The sequence below is a fragment of the Piliocolobus tephrosceles genome, chromosome 3, assembly GCF_002776525.5.
Source record: "Piliocolobus tephrosceles isolate RC106 chromosome 3, ASM277652v3, whole genome shotgun sequence".
NCBI lineage: Eukaryota > Metazoa > Chordata > Mammalia > Primates > Cercopithecidae > Piliocolobus > Piliocolobus tephrosceles.
Genome location: NC_045436.1, coordinates 35243541 through 35271377, shown reverse-complemented (window position 1 = coordinate 35271377; position 27837 = coordinate 35243541). Strand labels below are relative to the sequence as shown.

General features: G+C 36.7%; 1 protein-coding gene and 1 non-coding gene across 2 annotated transcripts; both read right to left on the bottom strand.

The window, feature by feature from the left end:
- Positions 1-5784: 5784 nt before the first annotated feature.
- Positions 5785-20704, bottom strand: PLRG1 (pleiotropic regulator 1). The gene is made up of 15 exons (XM_023227921.2): positions 20569-20704; positions 19088-19194; positions 17961-18103; positions 17255-17308; positions 16374-16464; positions 16088-16175; positions 14658-14759; positions 12402-12494; positions 10691-10840; positions 10500-10601; positions 9857-9959; positions 8687-8795; positions 7502-7641; positions 6827-7020; positions 5785-6277 (listed from the first exon to the last, which is right to left on the bottom strand). The coding sequence occupies exons 1-15, from the start codon at positions 20575-20577 to the stop codon at positions 6218-6220; spliced, it is 1545 nt and encodes a 514-aa protein (XP_023083689.1). The 5' UTR covers positions 20578-20704; the 3' UTR covers positions 5785-6217.
- Positions 14148-14252, bottom strand: LOC111554195. Its single transcript, XR_002735178.1, has one exon. It is a non-coding gene; the product is annotated as a U6 spliceosomal RNA (small nuclear RNA).
- Positions 20705-27837: the final 7133 nt, after the last annotated feature.

The following is a 27837-nucleotide window of genomic DNA, read 5'->3' as shown; positions in this document are numbered from 1 at the left end:
AGTATGTGGGAAGATATGGAAACACATTTGTAAGGGAAGCCTGAAAATAACACAGATGCCCCCTCCAAGGCTGTGTAGTCATTTTCTCTGTGAGTGCCCCACATGACATTCACCAGAAACTGGATAATTTCTAGAGACATCTTGATTTGCACCTAAAATAAAAAAAGCCGCTTTGCCAAAGACCTTGGGAGAGATGGGTGTCCTAGAGTCTAGAACTAATTCAACAGCTCAAGCTAGAAAGGAGAGCAAAGAACCTGTGACAACCACAAACGACTTAAGCAGCAGCAACCAACCATGATGGCAATTAACATATCTGGCAAAATAATAGCTAATATTCATAGAGTGTTTACGATTTGCCAGGCCCTGTAATGACTTTACTCTTTAATAGGCACAATAACTTGATGGGGCTAGAAATATTATCACCCCTGTTTCACCACTGAGAAAACTGAGAAACAGAAAAATACAGTCACTAAAGTCACTTGTAGACGAGTGCACTGCACAATTAACCAGTGTCAGAGCCAAGAATAAAACCAGGGTGAATTTCTCTGCTCTGAACTATACCTTCTCCTCTTCCAGAATTGCAGACATCTGATCAGAAGAAAAGATCACATGACATCACAGAATCGTCAGGATGGTGCTGAAGATGAACAAACTGAAATGTCTGAAAGTTTTTAAGAAATTCATAGGCTTTCTTTTAAGTATGATGTCAGAGATGCCAACCAAATATTGCTCTTCTCGGGGTGAGTCATTTCAATTTCATTTCCAGAAATTTCCAGTTGATACTTATCACCACAAATGATAGCTATAAAGAAAGGCTACTTGAAATGCATGTCAGTCCTTGTCTTTAATAAATTCAGTTTATGGTGAAGCCACATGACAAAAATATGTTTATTCCCAGGGGGTCTCTCAACTCAGTGCAGGTTATAGGAATCTCAGTTTTGTATCCAAACAGGTGAAATGTTTTTACCACTGACCTTCAGATAATCCTCACTTATCTGAATTTCTGAATTTCAGGCAGAAATTAAGCAAGGATGTAATGCATACTCTATTTACTTATATTATTTATGTATTTCAGAGCTAAATTTTTTGGAAATGCAAACACTCTGTTTGTGAGACAGGGTCTCACTCTGTTGCTGACTGCACTGGAGTACAGTGGTTCCATCACGGCTCACCGAAGCCTCAGCCTCCCAGGCTCCAGTGATCCTCCCACCTCAGCCTCCCAACTAGCTGGGGCTACAGGTTTGTGCTACCATGTTTAGTTAATTAAAAAAAAAAAAAAAAAATTGTAGAGACTGGGTCTCACTATGTTGCCCAGTCTGGTCTTGAACTCCTGGGGCCAAGCAATCCTCCTGCCTTGGCCTCCCAAATTGCGGGGATTACAGGCTCGAGCCATTATGCCCAGCTGACACTATCTTTTAACCATAAGCTATTAAAAAAAAAAAAAAAAAGAGCAGTAGAGGGTGCAGTTTGTTCAAAGAAGAAAATTTTACTTCTTGAAAAATTTAACAGTACAAATGCTGTGAGATTGTAACTCACACTTTCTAAATTCAGCTTAATCACATCAAAGTATCTTCCAAATCTGAGTTTGCTGTTAAATGATAATTACATTTTAAATTCATAAATGTATAAATTAACCTTGTTAAAATTACTTCTAAAACTCCATTGTTTAATAATTCATTCAATAATTTGCTTTTGTTACAAAAGTTTAAAAAGTCAAATCAGATCACTGAAGGTGATTCTTCCAATTTCCTAATTATTAACATTTCTGACTTCAGTTATCTAACAAAATATAGTGAATACCAGCCAACACATTGGTAAGATAGACTTGTTATTTTGCAGCTTACATTCTATTGGGTGAAACAAACAATAAAAAATAATAATCGAGAAAAATAGAGCAGAAATAGGTGATAGCTAGGGAGTACTATGTGATTTAGATAGGAGGGTCACAATTTTAAATCAAGCAGAAAGCACACCCATTCCTCCCATTCTAAGACAGAGGAGTCCAGTAAACTTCAGTTTTTACAAAATTAAACTATAATTTATGACTCTTAGGTGTCAATATTTCTATTTGATATGTTAATTAGGCAACAAATTATTCTCAATGAAAGAAAGACGGAAATTCTCCATGAGAATTCTGGTTTTCAGCTTTCTAAATTCTAAAGAAGTTTCAGGAGAAACTTTCCCTGACCAAGTTAAGAAGAGTCATATTTAATCAAAATATCTATCTACTGCTATGCTAATAAGTTTCTTAACCAAGAATAAGTTTCAAATTATATGGAGAATCGCTGGAACCCAGGAGGCAGAGGTTGCAGTGAGTCACGATTGTGCCACTGCACTCCAGCCTGGGCAACAGAGCAAAACTCTGTCTTCTTTTTATCTATATATAGAAACCCTTCTTCGGCATCTATGAAGATGCTCATATTTTCTACTTTGTCTAAATCAATATAGCTAATTAACTTATTTCCTAATAGTGAACCATCCTTGCATTCTTAGAATAATCTCCGCTTGGGTATGTGGCTTGATTCTTTTTTTTTTTTTTTTTGAGACGGAGTCTTGCTCTGTCGCCCAGGCTGGAGTGCAGTGGCCGGATCTCGGCTCACTGCAAACCCGGCCTCCCGGGTTCACGCCATTCTCCTGCCTCAGCCTCCCGAGTAGCTGGGACTACAGGCGCCCGCCACCTCGTCCGGCTAGTTTTTTGTATTTTTTAGTAGAGACGGGGTTTCACTGTGTTAGCCAGGATGGTCTCGATCTCCTGACCTCGTGATCCGCCCGTCTCGGCCTCCCAAAGTGCTGGGATTACAAGCTTGAGCCGTCGCGCCTGGCCGATTCTTTTATTAAACTTTCCTAATAGTATTTGCATCCATAAGTGAGATGAAACCACAATTTATTTGTTCTTTATTGGATTTGGGTGTCTTTGTTATATTAACATTTAAAAACACACAAAAGATTTCCTTCTTTATCTAGGTCCTGGAAAAAATGTCAAGTGCATTGGAATGATTTAAGGACTCAATTCTGAAGTTCTTCGGGTTTAGTGATGTATGTTAGTGGTGGCAGCGTTATTTGTCTTTGACAACTTCATTTTCTTTATGGCAATTAATCTGTTTATGTTTTCGGTATCTTTTTGAAATAGCCATAGGCTAATTTTTTCTCTAAAACTAATCATTTTGTTTGGCGAATGTCATGGAATTGGACAGAGCTCTTTTGTTATTTACTTCCCTCTTCCCTTTGTTTCTATTTTTTATACTTCTGTTTAATTGGTTTATCTAGGTTTACCTATTTTTGTACCAAAAAAATCAATTTTTAAGTTTATTTACTATTTTTCCTTATTTCATTAACTTACCAATTTCTTTTTTCAAAAGAAAAATGTTTACTTTTTTTTTTTTTTGCAATTGGTTGAGAAAATGAGAAAATGTAAAGTGAAGAAATAGAAATGTTTATCAAAAACTCTAAAAGTTTAGCTATAAGAGTAGAGAAATGGGTGTATTCCTAGAGGGAAACATTAGGTTCAGTAATTTTTTTTTTCTAAGAGGCAGTACTGAAACCTATTTTTTGATGACATTCATTTAGGGCCGAGGAAAGAAATTCAGGTACAGGAGAGAAAGGGTTTAATCATGGGAGCAAGGTCCTTGGGTGGGCAAGAGTGTATGGCAACAGCTGCACAGAGGGAATTGTTGTGAGGCCGATTGCTCATCCTCTGCAACAGCAGGCAGAAGGCATTAACTATGGAGATGTGTATTTGGTCATTGTTGATGGCTCACTTGAGATATGTGGTAACAGACCAAGAACGAGTCCAGTCTGTGGAGCTGCTTTTCTTTGGTAACACTTTACAGCTTGACTACACTTAAGCTATACACGATGGGCAGTGGAAGAGATTTGGGCTTAACCCTGGTGGGGGGTCTGTCAGGTAAGTAAAAGGGCACATGCATGAAATTCTGCACCTTTCATAGGGTCCATGAACACATTATGGTAGATGAACTTAATGCAACAGAAGTTTCAAGGAACACTGTAATACAGGCCAGCATGGAGCAGGGAAACAGATTTTTTTAAATGCTTTTCAGAATTTGATATGTATACATAACTTGAACACAATAGTTGAAGCTTTGCTAAAAAGATTGGTAGGGGCTTTCTCATGTCCTTGGACTAGTCATTTCTTCTTGGCCTTTAACAGCATCTACCTCTGATTTTTGTTGTTAGAAGGCATATCAGAATCTCTCAGGAATGCAAGTGCAGCGTTTTTTCTTTATTTAAGTTTATGAAATACATGCTTATAGAAAATTAAAACATAGAAATATGTAAAGCCAGTCGTGAAAGTTCTTCCATAATTCTGCTTCCTAACAAAGCCACTGTTCGTAATGTGGTGTTGTATTTTGGAGCATCAAGTTGTTCACAAAAAATGCTTGCACAACTTTTTAACTAAGAGTAAAGTTTGGAAATTTTGCCCTAATAATCCAGACATTCCTCACTCTTAATGAATACTGAGAAACAAATTGCATAAAGGTACCATCTATTAAACCATCCCTTATTGACAGGACATTTGGGTTAGTTTTAGGTATTAAAGAACAAAGGTGCAATGAATTTGCTTGTGTACACTTGTCAGATTATTCCCATTAGGCAGTTTCCTAGAAATGAACTTAGTAGGCCAAAAGGTTCAAACAGTTTCAATAAACCCCAGAAAACTACATTCCTAAAGGTTGTGCCAATTATACTCCCACCTATAGCATGCAAGATGGGTAATGTAATTGGAAATGCTTATTCAAAATCATAGTGCAATTTTTTAATTTGGAAAATTATAAAAACTGACTGTTCTTATAACTGTGTTTTCTCATTATAGAAGGTGAAGTCTGACAAATCTTCTTGACTAAAGGGGAATCAGGATCCCAGGGCAAGATTTATAAAACTTGTATTTACCAAAAAGAGGCATCAGTATTAGAAACTTTAAAACTTCTCTTTAAGCCGGGCCCGGTGGCTCAAGCCTGTAATCCCAGCACTTTGGGAGGCCGAGACGGGCGGATCATGAGGTCAGGAGATCGAGACCATCCTGGCTAACATGGTGAAACCCCGTCTCTACTAAAAAATACAAAAAACTAGCCGGACGAGGTGGTGGGCGCCTGTAGTCCCAGCTACTCCGGAGGCTGAGGCAGGAGAATGGCGTAAAACCCGGGAGGCGGAGCATTCAGTGAGCTGAGATCCGGCCACTGCACTCCAGCCCGGTCGACAGAGCAAGACTCCGGCTCAAAAAAAAAAGAAAAACTTCTCTTTAAAATCTATACAAGATTGCAGCCCTTGCTACAGTTTTAAACAGCTGCGCTGGTATCTCCAGTTATTTTCCCCAAGTTTCAATGGCAGTATTTTTATCCTACCAGTTGTGGAATAAAATCCAAATTTGTATAAGCTTTCCTCACAAGCCAGCTTTACTCCCCATTATTCAACAGTAGCAGAAAATTCTTTGTCCCAGGACACACTGCACACTTTCTTGTGCCTGGTTTCATCGCTTCATGCCTTATCTCTTTTCCTTCTTTGTCCTCCTTCACCTCAAAGTCATCTCCAATGCCACTTACTCTATGAAGTCTTCCACAATCCTTCCTGAGAAAAATAAATGATCTTATTCCCACTTCTGTTCCCCCAGCATTTCACCTGCACCTCCATTACAGAATTTCTATACTAAGCTACCGAACTGGAAGTCTTAGCGGATAGACACATCTTACTTGTCTATTTCCCGAATGGTATCTAGTGCAGAACTTTGTAGAACATACACTCAAAAACCGTTTTTGGAATAAACATACATAAGACTTCAAATCTTTTAATCTCAAATTATTAGTCACAGATATTAATTTTTAAAGGATTAAAATAAAAAAAAAAAACTACTGCTCCCTCAAATGTCCTATTATAATAATCGGTTTCATACATTTTTTAAAAAAAGAGGGTTGTTCTAATAAGACTGTCAAAATATTACATCTAGAATAGTTACATTCAATAAACCTGCATTTACTTGGTATCTGCATCTTCCTAGTATCACAAATTGTTTTAGAAATAAAAACACAAGGGTAGGGGACAGGGGACAGTTTATTGTAAAATATGAAGCAGCAATGATTGAAGCAAGTGAATTTCTCCTTTATATTCCCAGCCAGAGCACAAAACGACTGGGTATCCTCATCAACGCCAAGCTTTTTTTTTTTTTTTAAAAAAAAAAAAAAGAAAAAGAAAAATTCCACATTCATTAAAATCTCTTTCTCTTGATAATTTCTGGTTTCCAGCTGACTGGATGAGTTTCTTCTGTCTAAAAGTAGAAAAGCAAGTTAAAATAAAGTATTATTAGTTTGCTTCATGTCTAACAGTCTTCCTTTCTAACAGAAATAAGGTATCTCCTCTAACATTATTCACTGGCATTAGATACTTAGTAGTTCTTTGACAATTTTAGGAAGAGTTGATAAACTTCTGGCATTATCCAAGTCTAATAAGAGATGGATGGATTCATTATGTTTAGTTTGCAGTTTTTCATCTAAAATAACATTTCTATTTGGATATTCTACTAACACCAAAGCTTATGATTCTCAAATTAATTTGCATAACAATCTATTTATTTGCTGTTATTCTTGGTGCAACATTTCCCAGCAACTATAACAAAGAAAGCTGGGATAAAATTAAAACCATCCATGAATTCACTGGCATCAGTGAAATAATATAGAAATCTATAAATAGACACTATTCAAGAAAACAAATATCTTAAATACTATAAAGATTATTTTTCCTTCTGATAATTAAATGAGAACACAGTGCCAAATTGGTATAGCTGCTTTACTTAACAAATGTGAAACAGAGAACTTACGGCTGTGTCATCCTCTCTGTATACTTTAATGGTTTTATCAGCTTCAGCTGTTAGTAATCGACTTTCAGACTGATCAAAAGCACAAGCAAATATTCCTGATTCACTGTCCAAAGACCCAGGTTGCACAGCTGCATGAACTCTCTGAAAATTGTAGCCAGTTCTCCAGTCCCAAAGATGCATGGTGCCATTGTCAGCTTAAAGGGAAAAATCTAGTTACACCTGGTATCCCTTCAGCAGTACAGCTTGACAAACATTTATTAAGCATCATTAGCCCAAGCATGGCAATACTTCAGTTATAAAAATACATAAGACACAGGCACTCAATCTTCTCTTAATATTGGCTTTTCTACTTTCATTTATGCTGGGTTCAGAATTTATAGATCTTAAAAAGCACCTCAAAATTTAACATCCAATTCCAGAATAATAAACAAAATTTTAGGCAATTCCCAGCATAAATCCCTGAGATTCATCAGATTGGAACTCAAAAGGACTAAACTATGAAATATACTACATGTATTATGTATATGCATGAACACACATAGTAACATGCAAATATGCCCTAATCAGGCAAGTGCTGCTATAATACTTAAGTGTGACAGCTTAGAAGCATTACAAATGTTTATTCATCATTAAAAGTAACAGATAAACATATTTATTATAAAAATCTTATTTTACCTCCAGATACAAGTACTCCATCAGAATTTACTGTCAATGTGTTAATAATAGCATTATGACCGGAAAGATTTTGAATGAAACTTCCATCAGGGAATTTCCACTGCTTTATGTTATCTGGAGAACCAGATGCAAATGTGTAACTGAAATAATATTAAAAAGAATTAATGACAAAGGAAACCAAGTTAAATAAAGTGGTGGGTTTTTAAAAGCTTATTTCAGTTATATTTTGTGTTGTGTACTCAATGATTTATATATTCAGCAAAATAGTCCTATCAAAATGTAAAAATATTAAGACATTTGTTCAAAGTTAAATCAGATCTTCACATTTTTAATAGGATATTTTAAGTCCTAAAGTTTTATTCTTTCATTTCCTTTAAGTTTTATTCTTTCATTTCCTTAATGCTCTGCACTAAGCTAGAGCAATAAATGTGTAGAAGTCCTATTTCACAAGAAGGGCAATGTGTTATGCAACTCTTTTGGAGGGAGGGAGAGCAAGACAGGAACAGGAAGAAAGGGAGAAAAGGAATAGAGGGCAAGAGGAAGAGAGAGAATGGGAGTGAGGAGAGATGAGAGTGAGAAAGACATGCAAAGGAAGGAAGAAGAGAGGGGGAAAAGGGTATGGAGAGTAGAAGACAGAGAGGAGGAAAGGGAGAAGAGAAAGAATATGAATATAACCAGAAAAGTGTCAGAGTGATCTGATACAACAAACAATAGTTTTTGTGATATCTAAATATCAATATGATATATACGCTCCACCTTTTTGGATACTCTGACTATAATGTTCACGGTTCTTATTATTTCTCTTTCTACATATATTAACTTCCTCCTTAAGAATTAAACTATTCAATGAATGTCTCAGTGTTCAGTATCATTTATGTCCAAAACATTAAGCCCAGCCACTAATATCTTTTATTCTGACATGCAGCATTTAATCATGATTTATTTACATTGTCTCATTTGACATTATTTATTTGTTATCAAGTAGAAGGCTTTCCTCATGTTTTACAGGGCATGAAGCAAAATAGTACATAAGGAAAATGAAAGAAACACACATTCCTATGTGGCACAGGCCTGGAAATGACAGCAGCTAAATGACTGCCAAAGGCAGTGCTGACACCACTAGCATTTCAGCATTATACTAAGAACTGAAGAAAAACAAGAAGCTAATTAGGAAAATACACTTACTGTCTTGGATGTAAAACCACAGCCCTAACTGATTTTTTGTGATTTGTTAATGTCACTCTTGTTTTTCCAGCCACCAGATCCCATAATCGAATTGTAGTATCATGGCTTCCTGTAATGGAAACAAATATACCCCTCAAAACATAGACCAGGAAAAATAATGCAAAAGTTAAATAAAATACAAAGCATTCTTCCAAAACACATATGTTCTAAATGAAAGCCTTATCACTTGCAAATCAGTCTTGGTTAATTTCTTCATAGTTCCAAAATTTTAGGTTGATTTTAATTCTTTAAAAAAATGAAATACAACAACTGATTCACTGTCAACTGAACAGCTAAAACACATGCAAATAACAAATAAAACAAATATATGATTGTACACTCTAGTGAAAAGGAAAAAACTTCAATGATTTTTTTAAGTTAATAAAATACATCAGGCAAAGGAATTATTTTCTAGTATTAAAGTTCCATTGTTACTAACTTTTTTTTTTTTTTTTTTTTTTGAGACAGAGTCTCGCTCTGTCGCCCGGGCTGGAGTGCAGTGGCCGGATCTCAGCTCACTGCAAGCTCGGCCTCCCGGGTTTACGCCATTCTCCTGCCTCAGCCTCCCGAGCAGCTGGGACTACAGGCGCCTGCCACCTCGCCAGGCTATTTTTTTGTATTTTTTAGTAGAGACGGGGTTTCACCATGTTAGCCAGGATGGTCTCGATCTCCTGACCTCGTGATCCGCCCGTCTCGGCCTCCCAAAGTGCTGGGATTACAGGCTTGAGCCACCACGCCCGGCCATTGTTACTAACTTTATTTAGGCAAAGTAAGATTCAAATCAGTTCTAAAGGTTACTAGTCTCAAGGTATTTTGTCTTCTAACTTCAATTTCCTAGAAAAATAATTTTGACACTATAAAATAATACTTCATTGTTTGTATCACAGTATTCTAGTCAGACATTACAGGATACCATGTATGGCATACTCTATGATATGTAAAAACCACGAGATAAAAACAGTGGAATGAAATTTCATTTGAATATATTTCAAATGTCCATGATTAAAATATGACACAGAAACACTGTAAACACGATGCAAAGCAGGAGTCATCGTGAATATTAAAAGTATATGTATAATAACATGGATTCTGATATGAATATTCTGTAAACTTGAAAAGTATCGATCATACCTGTAATAATTTGTGGTTCTGCAGCCTGACACCTCACTGTAGCAACTGCATTTGTATGTCCAGATAATGTGTGTACACTGGCTTTAGTTCTCACATCCCAAATCTATAAAAACGCAATAGACGTATTAGGAAAGAGAATAGGTATTCATTATCTCAAGAAGATAACTGGATCAATTCAAGGCTGAAAATTTACTAGACAACTAGTGCCTGAATATAATAAAGAAAATGCTTAAATGAAAGATAATGATTTATCAACTGGAGGAAGAATATAAATAGGAGACACCTTGAAAGAACTTTAAAAAGCTAAAAGATCAGGGCACTGAAAATCTAAGAATGGGCATGATGGGACTACTTTTTAACACTACTGAGTGAAAGAACTAATGGACAATAGTTGTTACAGAATGGAACGTGAGAATATCACATTTCAGGGGCAGGGCACTAATAACACTAACATCATGAGGTCATAGAACTGAAGACTAAGGTGGAAAAAAATGCAAGTTAAGAAACTTAGGGAGTAGGATATTGATGACTCAAGACAACTATCTTTAATTCTCTATCAATCAATTGAAGACTCTGAAATCAAACGTGCACCCTACAAGATGCAATATATTTACAGATAAAAACACAATTCTATCCCGTTTACCCGTGCAGTTGAATCTCGACTACAGGTTACCAACACATCGATTGTTGGGTGCAAATCCAAACCATATACTGCACTTAAATGTCCATGATAATGCCTTATAACCTAAAGACAAAGCAGGACAGTTAACACTTGTAGAATTAGAAAGATAAACAGTGGTTCATAATGTTTTAAATCCTTAATTCCAACCTTACCTTATTGTATTCAAGATCCCAGCATTTTACTTGTTTGTCTTCTCCACAAGAGAACAGGTAAGGGCTCCTTGAGCTTACTATCACGCCCCGCACAGTACTAATATGCCCAGTCAATGACAGTTTTAATTTGCCACTAGCCAAGTCCCAGATCTGCAATCAAAGAATTTTTTTTTTTTCTTTCCCTGGTTACCGCAAAGCAAAATTTTAGAATCCTGATTATTAAAATTGAGTTTTCAAAGAGAAGAGGAAAAAGATAACAAATATGTAAAAATAAAAAATTTTGTAAAATGACTCCCCACCAATAAAAGCAAGAAAAAAACTGGCATGCTCAAACTGGAAAAATATTTGCAATTAGATGACAGATTAACCTTCTTGTTATATAAATGGAATCTTTGATAATAACAGTATGAAAAGTATGGTATTAAATTAACCGAGGACAGCAACAACTTAAAGAAACCCTAAAAGCAGCAAATACAGATGTGAAAAAGTTCACACTCATTAGAAATTTTATACAAACTTTTTAGTTATTTATTTATTTTTTGAGACAGAGTCTCGCTCTGTCGCCCAGGTTGGAGTGCAGTGGAGCAATCTCGGCTCACTGCAAGCTCCACCTCCTGGGTTCACGCCATTTTCCTGCCTCAGCCTCCGAAGCAGCTGGGATTACAGGTGCCCATCACCGTGCCCAGCTAATTTTTTTGTATTTTTTAGTGGAGACAGGGTTTCACCGTGTTAGGCAGGCTGGTCTCGATCTCCTGACCTCATGATCTGCCCGCCTCAGCCTCCCAAAGTGTTGGGATTACAGGTGTGAGCCACCGCGCCCAGCCTATACAAACTTTTTAAAAAAAATTAAGTATCCATTTTTGCTTACCATATTAGATATTTGTAAAGGAATGTACAACCAATGTGCTGAAAAGGATCCTCTCTTAACTGCAAGTATCGATTCACCCATTTGGAAAGTAATTTGTACTTTGGGTATTGGCTTCAAAAATATTTGACCCATTTATTCCATTTATGGAACTCTACCATAACAAAATAATTTAAAACACAGAAAAAGTCTTATATACAAAACTTAACAGCATTACTTGTAATGGTGAAAATCAGACTAAAAACTCTACCATCCAACAATAGGAAAACAGATTATAGACTATCCAAATGATATAATATTATGCAGCCACTTTAAAAGATGGTAAATTTTTCACAGGAATATGCCTTTGATACAATGTTAAGGGAAAAAAGCAAGATACAAAATTACATACTAAGAATGATTTTTAAAAGATACACACACAGGAAAAGAGCTTAGAAGTAAAGGCATTTATACTTACAAAAATAAATACTAAAATGAAACTTATCCAAGTATCTAACAATGGTAGGATTATATACAGGTCTACGTACTTTCATAATTCTCTATATTTTCCACATTTTCTATGAATGAGCATGCTCTTAATTTTGTAACCAGTTGGAGACAAAAATGTAAGTATAAAGGAATTAGTGGTAGGTATTCAGCAGGTAAAGAAAAAGAGGTTTAAATACCACTTTTCAAACAGATATTTATTTAGAACACTTATTAGTATAAATGATAAATTTTACTCCTTATTCAGGTCTAAAATAACAGAGGAACTGCAATAGCAATTCCTGCCACAGGAAATAGTAACTGATTAAACTTATGTGACAAACACAAAGTCATGTTTATTTTTTCTTCCGTCATTATTACCTTTATGGTTCTGTCAGCAGACCCAGTAACAAACCACTGATTTCCAGGTTCCACAGCAATACATCGAACCCAGCCAAGATGCCCACTGATAACCTGTATAAAACAAAGTAGAATGGGCGGCTAACATACAAGTTAAAATGTTTTTAAGTTTAACTGCAGCCCAAGTTTGAATTGCCCTCCCATCTTCAAATCATAAATTTAAAAGATAATTTGACTATTATATTTTATAATATTAAATTATCTTCAACAAGTTAATAGATACACAAATTGTGGCTCATCTATATAATGTATACTACTCAGTAATAAAAGGGAATACATTATTAATACTTGCAACAACTTCAGTGACTCACAAAGGTATTAAGCTGTGTGAAGGAAGCCAATCTCAAAAAGTACATTTTGTATGATTCCATTTATATGACATAGTCAAAAAGACACAGCTAAACTGACCTAAGTGTCCATCAAGAGGTGAATGAATAAATAAAATGTGGTACATACACACAATGGAATACTACTCAGCCATTAAAAAGAATGAAATTCTGTCATTTGCAACAACAAGGATGGAACTGGAAGATACTATGTTAAGTGAAATAAGCCAGGCACAGAAACACAAGTACTGCATACTTTCTCTCATATATGGGAGCTAAAAAATAAATGATCTTGAGAGTTGAATGATGGCTACTAGAGGTTGGGAAGAATAGTGGGGAGGCAGAGGATAAAGAGGGAGTGGATAATGGGTATAAAAATACAGTTAGATAAAGGGAGTAAGATTTAGTGTTTGGTAGCACTAGTTTGGCTAGTTAGCTTGGTAGCACAATAGGGTGATTATAGCTAAGAATAATTTATTGTATATATCAAAATAACTGGAAGAGTAAAATGGAATGTTCCTAATACAAAGAAATAATATCCCAATTACCGTGGAGATAAATATCCCAATCACCGTGATTCGATCATTACACACTGTATGCTTTTTTTGTTTCTTGTTTTGAGATAGGGTGTCACTCTGTCGCCCAGGCTGGAGTGCAGCGGCGTGATCCTGGCTCACTGCAACCTCCGCCTCCAGAGCCCAAGTGATCCTCCCACTTCAGCCTCTGGAGTAGCTGGAACTACAGGTGTGCGCCACCACACATAGCTAATTTTTGTATTTTTTGTAGAGACGGGATTTTGTTGTGTTGCCCAGGCTGGTACTGAACTCCTGGACTCAAGAGATCCACTTGCCTAGGCCTCCCAAAGTGCTGGGATTATAGGCATGAGCCACCATACTGGCCTACACAGTGTATGCTTGTATCAGATTTGATATGTAGCCCATAAATATGCACATCTATTATGTTAGCCATAAAAATTAAAAATAAATTAGAACTGAAATTATTGAAAAAAAATAAGACAACTATAGTGACAGAAAACAGATCAGTGATTGTCAGAGGTGAAGGAAGATATAACTACAAAAGAATAGCACAGGGGTGTTTTTTGAGGTGACGTAACGTCTATATCCTAATTGTGGTAGCGGTTACCCAAATCAATACATCTATTACAATTCATTACACCTGTATGTCAAACAAAAAGTCTCTTGCTGTACAATCATTTGAAAAATAAAAATTTTAAAATATATATTAAATTACATGTAGCTGTACATTTTCTACTATATACAGTTTCTTTTTTAAAATTTTGAGTTTAATTTTTGTGGGTATGCAGTAGAAATATATTTATGGGTACATGAGATATTTTGATACAGGCAAGCAATGCAAAATGAACAGTATGGCACACTTCACGAATCTGTGTTATCCTTGCAGAAGGGCCATGCTCATCTTCTCTGTACCGTTCCAATTTTAGCATATGGGCTGCCGAAGTGAGCATGCATGTCCATTTTCTTTTAGATGATACACTCTGACTCATTTTAATTTATTGTAGTTGAAAGAATAACTGGTAGGCCCAAAGAATTTCTTTATATGGTGTTTTCCCCCTTCACCTTCAAACTACTTTGAACACTTTCTAAATTTATTTAGTCTGCAATCCGTATTTAGAAGCTTTATCTTGACATTTTATATGATTTTACATAAAATACAAGTATAACTTTTACTTAAGGAAGTCGCCTTCCCAAGAGATCTTTTAAGATACTCCCTAAGACTCTTCTCAATCCACCTCAGATTGCTCTACCGGCTTTTCATATTCACTCTTTTTCCTCCTTACTCTATTCTTCAGTGCTTGTCAACTAGAAAGCAATCATGACTCACATAATAAAATAAATGCAGAGTCACTCACCCTGTAGAGTTTCCACGGTGGGTGCCACTGGGGTTTTGGCATTGTAGGGGCTTTTTTAGCCATCAGTGCAGAGTTCTTGGTATTGCCGGTCTCCATGACAATCTAGACATAGAAGAGACATTATTATTATTAAAGATATCATACCGAAGGCTTCATATCAATTCAGAAATGGAAATGGAAAGAGGGAACTTACAAAAGATTTTTTCCATAAATGAAGAAATAACATTTTCTGTATGTTAATTTTAAAAAGCAATTATAAAATCAGACAGAGGCAGAACATTAGACTTAAGAACACACATCACTGTGTATGGGTTCAAATCCCAGCTTGGTCCACTACTAGCTGTTTGACATTAGGTAACAATTACGTAACCTCTATGTGCCTCACCTATAAAATGGGACAAACAGTGCCTATTTCATAGGGTTACTACAAAGATTTAAAAAGTAGTAAATGCTCCATGTAAGCTCCCATTATTAAAGTCATTTTAAGTGTATTAATGCCACTGCCTTTCATTGTCATACTTTAACATTATTGATTTAATGTAGCAAAGACTGATATGATAGTTCCTTCTATTTATCTTCTAATACAATATTTAAATACTATTTTAACAGGTATACTGCCTGATATAACATCTATTGTTAGCAGTCATCTAGTCATCCAAAAAATAATTAAGCCCATAAAGTTCCTGCCCTCAAGAAGCTTAAATTACACCCTCATAAGGAGGGTAGAGAGCCTGGACAGAAGATATGCTCTGAATGGAAGATAAAGGAAGAAATGAGATGTAGGGGTTACACATTCATTCACTTCATGAAGTCAAAACAATTGCATAATGAGCTGAGAAGCAAAGCCAGCACTTATTTCAGGTGGCAGCATAATAAAATACATGGCAGAAAAATAAATCAATAAAATAACTATAGAAAATAATTCTACAACTATTTCTACCATACTAATACCAGTTGCCATTTACCTACAGATAAACTTATTTCTAAATGCTCATTTATAAGACTAGTTGTATAGCCCATGAATAGTACAACACTAATAGCACTCAACATAACTGTACAAACCAACTTAAAATTTAATAAAAAAAAAAAAGACTTTCATATGCAATGTATACTAACACAAGTTTCAGAAAAACTCTCCTTGCATTTTTAATAGTGGGCAATAAATACCAACATCACATTATCTTTATCAAAACACATATTACACACAACGTACAAGTAGACAAATAACAGCATTCCAAAAAATGTTAATTTACTACCAACTTGAGTTTTAGGACTATGAAATATGAATGACTAGCTCAGGCTGCTATTTATCTTAATAATTCCAAAGTGTTCATTTCTTTAGTATTTAAGGTAAGACTTTCGATCAGAGGGAAATAAGGCAACATGTTTAAAAAGTTAGAAACCTGCTATTTGACGCAGAAAAAACTTACTGAATTCATCGCTGGAGGCTGCGGACGGTCAGAAGCCCCAGGATGTCGGTATTCACTTCCACTAGGTGCAGTACGATTTACATCAGCCCTGAGGCAAAAGAAATATTATATTCAAAGTAATTAACGCCTCCAGTCATGTATTCTGCAAAACTAACCCTTTATTTTAAATTGTTATAAGTCCTAATAAAGGAAAATGTCATACAATAGTTATAAAGAAATTTTAAAAAGAAAAAATGTGAACAGTGAAATATGCTTTTAAGATCTTTGTAATTATAATATTTCATACTTGGTCTGAGAAGGTAATGCCACCGCTAAGGACTGTGCAGCTGATTCACTTGGCATTCTCTGGATCTTAGTATCTGCTGTCAAAGCAACCCCTATTTAAATGAAAAATCAATTTCTTTTAGTAGCTTTATATTATTCATTTACATGCACTTAAAATAAAATGATGAAGGAAAACATTCCAAATGTTTATTAATTCCAGGCAGTGATAAAAATTTTGATTAAGTTTTGCTCATCTTTGTTTTTAATTTCTACAATAAATACTGCTTAATAACACATAACTCAAATTTGATCACAGCCTACAAGGTATTAAAGCAGCCCAGAACAGTAAAGTTAATTTCCATTGTATTTGGGTATTAGTTTCAAAAGTCAGTATTAAGCAGTTCCTCAAATACAAACAGAATGTTTCCAAGAGTGGTTGTAACTTACTACAACTAGAAGCACCCAATTTTCCTGTACTTTCTATATATACTAAGCCTTTTGTCCTCTACCCGGTTATACTGGCCACTCCGTCTGTGGGCCAATACCTTAATACAGACAGAGGACATGTTTCTAAGATACTGCCTCTAACATTTCCATCATTTTTATAAGCTTGGTGATATTTACATGTCTGCCTAAACCACCAGATAATAAATTTGTCTAGGCCTGCAACAGTTTTACTGTCTTTGAATTCCTAGCACATTGCCTGAAAAATTATACATACTCAAGAATGTTTGCTGAATAAAGGCACATGAGTATTCATTATCACCTACAAAGCTATGCATGGATGCTTGGCTATTGAGCTTATCTTGCAATTTATAGGCAACAAGAATCTCATTATTGGCTCGTTAGTGAAAATGTATGTGACATTTTTAAGACATTTTCAATATACAACAACTCACTAACCAGGTCCCGGTGGGTATGGATGTGTGCCTGCCACAAAGTATTCAACTTCTTGTCCTAGAAAAAAGACAAAAAAAATCAATAGTAGTGAATTTATCTTATATATAAAAGTTATCATCTCTTTAAAGTATCAAATAATATTACATTTTCAACTGGATCTATCAGATTTTCTCAACTAAAGTCAAGCCTCAGAAATAAGGGAAATTGGTCACTTTTGATCTCTGTAAACCATGTCCTTGTCCATTTGCTATATAGCAATGGTATACAAAGAAGCCCTCCTATCAAGTGACAATCCACTCTGGTACTTCTTCCAAGCAAATGGTTTCCTGTGGAAGCTTGAATTCTCTTCATTTATTAAGATTTCAGTATTTAATATCTCTTTCTGAATTACAAACAGGATAGATGGTATCCCCACAGGTTAAGAATATTCTCCAATTTTTTCCTTCAATCTCTACTGTGACCTTCTCCACATTCTAAGAATCTCTGCCATCATTATACTACCATTTTTATTTCCTATAAGAAAAAAGTCATCAACCAACGTCTCAGTATTCCCATGAGGATCAAAATTTCCATTATAATACTGGTACAGCCATTAAATACTGTATGACCACACCTAAGTCCTGCCAGCAGGGGCAAAAATAACATATTTTATTTTTCTATTTTTAAAATTCACATGTAAGTCTGACATTTCTGATAATACCATACTCACCTTGATTGGCAGGGTACTGTTTAGGAACATATGAATCCGTTGCATTCTGAGGACCCTTCTCTTTAAGATTTTCTTTTGAAGTAGGCATATGCAACACAGGACCATACTCATTACGAAGCTTGATTGCCATTTTCCGTTTGTGACTATTTAGAAATTATAAACATAAGAACGTATCCATAAATACTTTAAAACAAACACTTAGACAGCTTAAGTTTGCCCAATCATGTAGAAAAAGTTTCTAGTAAGATTTTAAGTAGTATTTAAAAGAATCAAAAATTTCCAAGTGCATTTCCCCACCATATCTGTTCTTTTGCTCATTCCACCACACAGCACTCATTAAACCTAAGTAATATTTTAATTTGTTACCTAATAAACAGAAAATATTTTATGATAAACTATCCAGGGTCTGCTTGAAAGATATATCGAAACTAACACGCCCTTTAAGAAACCTGAAAGTCAATATACTTTCCTTCAAAATTTAAATATAGTAAAAACTCTATAGCAACCTTTACTAGATGTATCCAAACAGGTTAGTTAGAACGAAGAAAAGTACTTAATTGGTTCAATATTTTAAAAAGAAATGCACTTATATTACTTTTAAAAATAGTCTACTCTACAAATTAAATATAAATGCTTGCTTGAGCAGTTAAGTAGATTTTAAAAGGGTAAAGGACAAAGAAAGAACACTGCACATAATGCAATCCCAGACTGGAGCTGGATATGTAGAACCAAAAATATGCCACCACTCAAAAATCTTCATCATACTAACGAGAAAAGATGGGAGTAGAGGTACTGGCCAGGTACAATTTCAGCTCAGCAAGGCTTTGAGAGCAGGGGGAAGCTGAAAGCACATACAAAGTGATTGATTATAAAATAAAATACCTAAAAGGGACTCTCTTAATTACTGGGTATTTGTAAAATGCAATTAATTAATGGAACTTTTACTGTAAAAGGCCAAAAAAAAAAAAAAAAGTTAAATCAGCTTAAATTATGCCAGAACACCACTCATTATTGAATTAGTCCATGAGTATTACCAGTTTATCTTTAAAGGTCTCCCTCTCCCTGCTCTCTTCCCCCAATATTAGAATGTTAAATATTTCAGCAATTGAAAAAAAAACTATACCAACCTCTCTTCATCTAAAGGCACAGGTTTTCCATTATCAGCTACAAACATGTCATGGGTCCTCTTCAATGACCTGAACACAAGTGTGTGTACAGAATGTTTCTGTACCTCCTAAAAAAAAAAAAAAAAAAAAAAAAAATGTAATTACACACCTACCTACAAATTACACAAATCATAACCTAATGTCAGATTGATTATACACTTCACATGTTTAAATATGTAAACAGCTTTATACCACTCACCATAGCTACTTGTTGGGAGCTACAGGAGTCAAGTTCAGAGAAGAGGAGGAAGCTCCTCTTTGGCTAGAACCTCAGGTATAGCAACTGAGTGATGCCGTAGTTTAGTGATTTATTCAATAAATATTTACTGAGCTCCTACTGTGTGTCTGGCAGGTATTGTGCTAGAATCTCACAATAGAATGATAAAAGGTAGTCATGGTCCCTGTGCTCAAGAGGAAACAAATAAAAAGTAAAATAATTCCACATTTTGATAAGTGCTATGAGGGCAACAAGCAAGGCACTGGGTCAGGAAACGAAGGACTAAGTATAATTGTGAAAGACTTCACTAAGGTGATATTTAAGCAGAAAGGGAGTTAGCCTTGCACAAAACAGAGGTAAGAACGAACCAGGCTGATGGAAATGTCATGTAAAAAAAATGTTCAGTTAACTGAAATAATACAAGGAGGGCAGCACAGCTGTATATGGTGGATGAGACGGTGCTTTGTGGTTGCAAGGGTAGACAAGGTCCAGATTAGGTAAGGTCTTTTAGACTATTACAACATCCTATATTTTGTTCTAGCAACATAGTCAGTAAAGGGTTTTAAACAAGAAAGGTATGAACAACTTACATTTTAAACAGAACAACTTATGGAACAAAAATGGAAGCAGGGAAATCAACGGGGAGCTAATGCACCAGTCCCGGTGAAAGATGATGTTGGTCTCAATTAAGGTGGACTGCAGTGGATACGGAGAAAAGTGAATGGAATCAATAAACATGTGGGGTAACATGGACAAGACCAGCTAACAGAATGGCTGGCTGTTCATGCCAGGAAAAGATGTAAAGAATGGCAAGTTTTTCTGGGAGTAGAGTTGAAATAAGAGACGACCTGAACGCATGATAGAGAAGACCGCCAATCTTTTCGGGCACAGAATCACTGACACTGCCCCGAGGGCGGCGAGGACCAGTGGTCGAACACCAACAGAGGCCCCGCCTCCAAGGACAGTTTCCAGCTCCCAAGAGTCAAACGAGGACTGGACGAATTATCTTAGGCTTAGCGCCCGGACTGAACCTCCGACTCGGGTTCTCATCCGGCTTCTACCCCTTCCCCGAAAACCCGATGAAGAGACCACCCGGCCTTGGCCAAACAGCTTCCCTCGTAGCCTCTTCTCTCCGGACTCCAAGCACTCTCAATCCCCCACGCCCACTGCCAAAGAAAAACAGTCCAGAGACAAACGACTCTTGAGAGTCCCAGTGTCACTTTACCTCGACCATGATGCTACAGCGTATCCCACCTCCGGCAGGGAAGAAACCCTAATCACTAACGCAGTACCCGCCGCCACAACTGTGCTGCACCTTCCGGAATTGGGCGCCCAGGCGGCGGATGTGATGCAACCTCTGCGCACGCGCGCTAGTCTCCCCCGGCCCTCTGGGATCAAGAGGCGGGTCTCCCTCCTCAGGACCGCCCCTAGGGCGGAGTCTCCAGGCTGTAGAGGGGAGACACCTGGAAGCGCCTGACTGGAGGCTTTCACTCGCCCCTCTGAAGAAGTCTTCGAATTATGTTTTGTGATATATCACAGCCTTAAATGTTTTGGCTGGGGCCCTGGTTGTTAGTGCTGTATTACCCGGAGTTTAATGCTTTTTATTCAGAGAGCCTAAGCGTCTGGACAGCAAACTCCCGTGGGCTCTATCTAAGGCGCCTCCACTGCCTTGATCTCTTTGGAGGTCGCCTGTGTGCTTTGTGTCTCCTGGTTCCAATCCTGGCGAGAAGCACTTGGACACTTGTAGGCTTAACACCTGAAAACAATTTCGCTTAAACAGTTCAGTAAACACTTGCTGAGTGAATGTTGAGGAATAGCTGTTTTAATTTGGAAAATTTTGACATGTAGATATTTTTAAAAAACATATTTATTTTCTGCTAATAGATTTTTTTTTTAATTTCTCAAAACTGCATAGCTCTTGGCCATTTCCTAGTTGATTATTGTGGCTTCAACAATGCCAGGGTACAGCTTTTCAAAGCTGGTAGAAGAAAGACAAACTTGGAGACTTCAGCCATTTTTATTTATACATATCCTTGTGCCAAGTATTGGTATTTTTGCTTCCTACCCTGGTAAAATCTCCGGTTTTGATCAACCCTACCTAATTATTTTTCTATGTAAAAAGAAAAATGGATGGACTTGGGCATTTGCAAACTTAAATAGACAAAACATTTTATTGGCCCTGTTTTAGTTTCACTGATCCTGTCCTGACAGCATACTGCATACACTTTGAGAGGGGGAAACAATCTAGCAAAAGAATAGCAGTGTAAATCAACCTCACTTGGAAATTCATTAAAAACATTAAGGTCATGGTTTTTTATTTGTTTGAGACGGAGTTTTGCTCTTGTCGCCCAGGCTGGAGGGCCATGGCGCAATCTTGGCTCACTGCAACCTCCTCCTCCCGGGTTCAAGCGAGTCTCCTGCCTCAGCCTCCGGAGTAGCTGGGATTACAGGCGCCCGCCACGACGCCCGGCTAATTTTTGTATTTTTAGTAGAGGCGGGGTTTCACCATGTTGGCCAGGCTGATCTTAAACTCCTGACCTCAGGTGATCCGCCCGTCTGGGCCTCCCAAAGTGCAGGGATTACAGGCATGAGACACCGTGCCCGGCCTTAAGGTCATGTTTTTACATGAAGATAAAACATCTCTGTATTTGACTGTGAGTTTGTCCTAAGAATTGATTTTCTGTGAAAGTGGCCAGTGATGGTATTTCCTTGCAAGAAAATACCGTAATTATAAAATATATACTTGAGGAACTAAATAATATACTCACCTATGAATAATAACTATAGAAAATAATGATTTGAAATGACAATAAAACCACGGAAACCTAAGCAAGACTACTATCTATGGAAATATGTTAATTGTCTGGTTGGACCTATTAACTTTTTACATACTTAATCATCCTGGAGACATTAATTTATAGGCCCAGACTCATATCAACATGGTAATGATTGAGGTAAATTGCCTCGAATTTGCTCCTTTTAAAACACTGTCGTGAATTTATAGAATTACATCATCCACTTGAAAGTTTACAGTATTTTAGATAAATATAGAACTCAAGTGAGCCTATTATTTAGTTCAGGGATTCATAAATTATGTATATTGTAGGAAAATTTTGTATTTATATGGGAATATGTTTTATTTTCTGGAGAAAGGATCTACAAGTTTCACTGGATTCCTGAAGGGCTCCAGGATACACACATGGCCTGGCTGACACACCAAGCTGCCTTATTTGAACAGCAGGTGTCACTACTGCTGTTCGTAAGGGCCCTCAGCGCTCTCCTTAAAGCAGACATGGCAAGCAACTTATTAATATAAATATTAGTATTATGTCTGTGTAAAACCAAGAATACAAGTTTTAAGGAAAGCCCTCCTTCTTTAGGCAAGATTTTTTAAACTCACCAATACAGAAAGTCTTTTTATTCTCCTTCAAATATTGTCCTTTGCTCTTGAACAGCGATAGGTCATGTGAGTATAGATTTTAGTGCCATTTTCATCAGCTTTTTATGATATTTTTTATAAGAAGTGTTTTCTGATTCTTATAATCATAAAATAATAAATATTACTATTTATTTTCCTGTTTCAACTTAAAGGGTTAAATATACAAGCTTTCAAAAACACTGTATGCAATGTTCTTTAGAGTTGTGTGACTCAGTATGTCCAGCCCTTAAATTTCATATTTGAAATTGTTCCTTAATTTAAAAGAAAGTAATCGTGGGAGTTATCACTGTTTATTTGAATTTCTGAGGTCAAAACCTGTGAAAAATGATACTTGGACATTTCTTCCAAAAGTTTGATCTTTAATTGTTTAGCACAATGCTATGAATTTGCCTAAATACTAAGGTAGTATTAGCAGATACTTTCTTGTAGCATAGTTGAAGCAGAGGCTTCTGGGACTATAAGGAACAGCGAAGGGGCTATTCTTCCTGTTAATGCCTGGAAAGACTTTGGGAATAATTAGATTGTACTATCAGTTATAAACTGTCAGTTATAAATATCTTAGCAAGGTGTATGTGTGTGGGTGTGTGTGGGGGGGAGTGTGTGTGTGTGAGAGAGAGGGTGAGTCCTCGGATCTTATCACAGTATCGCCATCCTCTACTACATGAAGGGATTATTCTTCCTGTTAATGTCTGGGAAGACTTTGGGAGTAATTAGATTGTATTATCAGTTATAAACTGTCAGTTATAAATATCTTAGCAAGATGTGTGTGTGTGTGTGAGAGAGAGAGAGAGGCCTCAGGTCTTACTTATCACAATTTCACCATCCTCTACTACATGAAGCCCCATCTCATGTGTATTAGTTTGCTTGGGCTGATGTAACAAAGTACCACAAACTGGTTGGCTTAGACAACAAATATTTATTGTCTCACAGTTCTGGAGGCAACAGGTTTGAAATAAAGGTGTTGGCAGGGTTGGTTCCTTCTGAGGGCTGTGAGAGACAATGTGTTCTATGCCTCTCTCCTAACTTCTGGTAGTTCTCTGGCAGTCTTTGTCGTTTCTTGGCTTCTATTGCATCACTCCTATGTCTGCCTTCAACTTCACATTTCGTTCTTGCTGTGCATATGCCTATGCCAAATTTCCCCTTCTTAAAGAACATTAATCATACTGAATCAAAGGCCCACCCTACTCCAGTATGGCCTCATCTTAACTAATTCCATCCAAAACGACCCTATTTCCAAATAAGGTCACATTCTTAGGTACTGGGGGTTAGGAATTCAGAATGTGAATTTGGGGGGGACACAATTCAACCCACAACACCATATCACAAAACAAGTGACAATGTTGAACATAATCATGACTTTTGTTGTTTACCTTTACAAATAAGAATTTGTACTTATGAATATTTACAGGCATTTACAAATGTTTTTATTTTACAGAAATATTTTTGGTGTTTATACTGCCATAGAAGAAATAACAATGTCTTGGTTCCAGCTTTCTTAGCTGAATGTTTGGTTGTAATATTTGTATAAATATCTGTATTTCCCACTAGACTTATGGGGTGAATATGGCATGATGTTTACTGTCACACAGTCAGGATCTAATTGACTTGCAACTGGTAATCATTCAATATTTATTGAATGAATGAATAAGTAAGCTATTATACTGTATACACTTAATTATGGGTGTAGGTGGCATTGAAAGCCTAATTTTTTTTTTTTTTTTTTTTTTTTTGAGACAGAGTCTGGCTCTGTCGGCCAGGCTGAAGTGCAGTAGCACCATCTCGGCTCACTGCAACCTCTGCCTCCTGGATTCAAATGATTCTCCTGCCTCAGCCTCTGGAGTAGCTGGGATTACAGGTGGGCACCACCACGCCTGGCTGATTACTTGTATTGTTAGTAGAGACAGGGTTTTACCATGTTGGCCAGGCTAGTCTCGCACTCCCAACCTTAAGTGATCTACCTGTCTCAGCCTCTCAAAGTGCTGGGATTACAGGTGTGAACCACTGCACCCGGCCGAGACTTTAATTTTGATTTGGAGTTGCAGCTACTGAATATACAGGAAAGATAGTGTGTGTGTGTGTGTGTGTGTGTGTGTGTGTGTGTGTGTGTGTGATGTGCTCACCCCGAAAAGATGCTATTTCAGCAACCATTAATTTGATCACAGTCTTTCTGTATGTGTAATGCAAACAATTGCTTATAAAAAGTCAGTTCAGTTCTGTTTTTCTGGTCATTGTAAATTTTACGACAATGAAAAATATTTTCCATTACATTTAAGTAAGTTAATTCTAAATTTTATTTAGTTTCTATAAAACTTAGCTACTTAGTTACAAAATACAATTTATCTGTAGAAACATTTTTAATATTCAGTTTAGTTAGCAGAAATACTTCTTGACATGAATAATTAAGAAAAGTAAGGCATTTGATTGAATATTTTACTATTATTACTTCATATTTATAGATCCCATTTTATTTATATTAAATAATACTCTTTAGACACTTTTAGGTTTTCTTTTAGAAATATGCTACCAAAAGCCAGTGTCATATTCACAGAGAAACATTAAAAATATTCTTATTGTTTAGTCATAATACAAGGATGTCCACCATCACCACTATTATCCACGTTTATTTTTTATGAAAGTACTAGTTATTCAATTGGACAAAAAATTAAATTGTTTAAGTAGGAAATAGGATGCAAAGTTATCTTTATTTGCAAATGGTATGACTTTATACCTGAAAAAACAATTGAAAAAACTATTGGAAACAATATGAAAATTCACTAAGCTGAGTAGAAAAATCAATAGTTTTCGTTTATGCAGTTAAAAATATAGCAGGGAAAGGGATTTTTATTTAAAATAGCAATAAATTTTAAAATGTGCAAGACCTAAATGAAAAAAAATTAAGAGATGTGAAAACATGATTCAGGGACCTCCCTCCTCCCTGTGCATGTGGCCCCATTACTGCTGCTTCTGGAGGGACTGCAAATGCTGTCAGGGATACTGGTCTGGCAGTCAGAGAGGTCTCTGAGCTGACAGGATTTCCTGAAATGCTGTGAAAACTTTGTATCCTGAAATCCATGCTGGGATCCTGCTCATAATATTCCAAAAGGTAATGCTGATATGGCCAGGCCTGATTGTTGCCTGTAATCTCTATCCCTTCCTGAAGAGAGTGGCTTCTCCATGTAATGGTTGAGAGGCTGTTAAGCACATTTATACTGGTAGAGTAACCTTACTGAGAGATGCCACCAAAAACCACAATCCAGTGACAGTGGTATGTCAGAGGACTATGAGGCAGTGTCCACAGAGAGGCAGAGCTGCAAGAGTAAGGACACCTTCTTGGAGACTAGACGCCAGTTAGCCTTGAAGGCATTCACATTCACTTATATGGCACAATATGATGAAGCAATTTCAGATTACCTCAGGAAATAGTACAGTAAAGGAATATCTCAGATGCCCTTGCAGTATAGAATGATCCCTCCTCAGACTCCTGTGCAGGTAATATACACGGAAGCCTAAGCTTTGCATCACAGTTCTAAATGGAGCCCCTGGATTGATAAACTTGTGGGATGTTTTGAATGCCTGGCAGCTGGTGAAGGAACACAAAGAGGCATTAGGCATTCTAGCTGCTGCCTTTTTCAAACATGTCAGCCTGGCAGATGCTGCTGTTGGGATTCCACTCAGTGAAAATGAGGCCAAAGTTGCATATATCATAAGCAAAGACAAAAGAAAAATGAAAAATTGGGAAATACATGTAATGTGTATGTTAGCCACAGGGCTAATTTTCTTAATATGAAAAGAGCTCTCATGAATCAACAGAAAAAATGAACAACTCAAAAGATAAGGCACATGAACCGGCAGTTCACAGAAAGACCACTGACATTGTGGCTGATGTGTAAATTAAAAAGATCTCAGTGTGCTCATGATGAAAGAAATTTTAATCACAATCACAATAAGATAACATATTTCACCTAACAGGTTGGCAAAAATTTTTTAAATTTGACAAGAAACCAGTGTTGGCAAGGATAAGGGACAACCTAAATATTGATGAGAGTATAAATGGTGGCAATCGTTTTCATAGGTAGTTTATCAATAAGCTGACAATTTTTTTCGAGACAGGGTCTTTCTCTGTTGTCCAGGCTGGACTGCAGTGGACGACCTCCTGGGGTCAGGCAGATCCTCCCACCTCAACCTCCCAAATAGCTGGAACTACAGGTGTTCACTGTGATGCCTGGCTAATTTTTTAATTTTTTTGTAGAGACAGGGGTCGCACTATGTTGCCTCGGCTGCTCTCAAACTCCTGGGCTCAAGCACCCTTCCTGCCTCGGCCTCCCAAAGTGCTGGGATTACAGGTGTGAGTCACCACTCCTGGCCCCAAAATTGTTTGCATACCTTTTGTTACAATAGATTTACTTTCTAAAAATGTCCTTGGTATGTATGTATGTGTGTTTGTGTGTGTGTGTGTGCGAGAATGTGTGTGTCTGTATGTCTGTATGAATGTATGTATGTATTATATATAATCTTCATAGAAGGATGCAAAGATACACAGACACAGGTGTTCATTTTGATAAGGTAGGAACACCACATCAATACAAGAGAACAAATAGCTTTGTGCATAACAGGAAGAAACTGTCCATCATAGTAGGTAAGGGTATAGAGTCAGAATGCCATGATTCAACTTCTTCTCTGCAACTTACCTTCTGCATCATCTTGTGCAACTTTCTTCTTTTTGTACTTCAATTCTCCCATCTGTAAAATGAGAATAATAGTACTACTCCACCTCATAGAGTTATTGTAAGAATTAAGTGTAACATACTAGTAACAGTGACTGGCACAGAAATACTTGGTCCATAAGCATTAGTTATATGATAACAATTATCCCCTTTGTTCTAAAAGAGGAGAAAGCTGCATAAATGTAAACTAGAAGTCAGAGGTCAACACAAGCAGCTTCTATTTTCATCCTAATCTAAACCTACGGTGGATCTCAATACTCCCCACAAGGAAACCTAGTACGCAAAATATTAGCACATATATTAGTCTGTTCTCACACTACTAATACATACC

Excerpts from the sequence above, each read along its gene's own strand:
- PLRG1 (XM_023227921.2), bottom strand. Across the intron at positions 17,309-17,960 it reads ACAGTACCCTGCCAATCAAG|GACAAGAAGTTGAATACTTT; the intron begins GTGAGTATGGTA and ends TCTTTTTTCTAG. Across the intron at positions 7,642-8,686 it reads GTGGTTTTACATCCAAGACA|TTACACATTTGCATCTGGTT; the intron begins GTAAGTGTATTT and ends ATATTATTTCAG.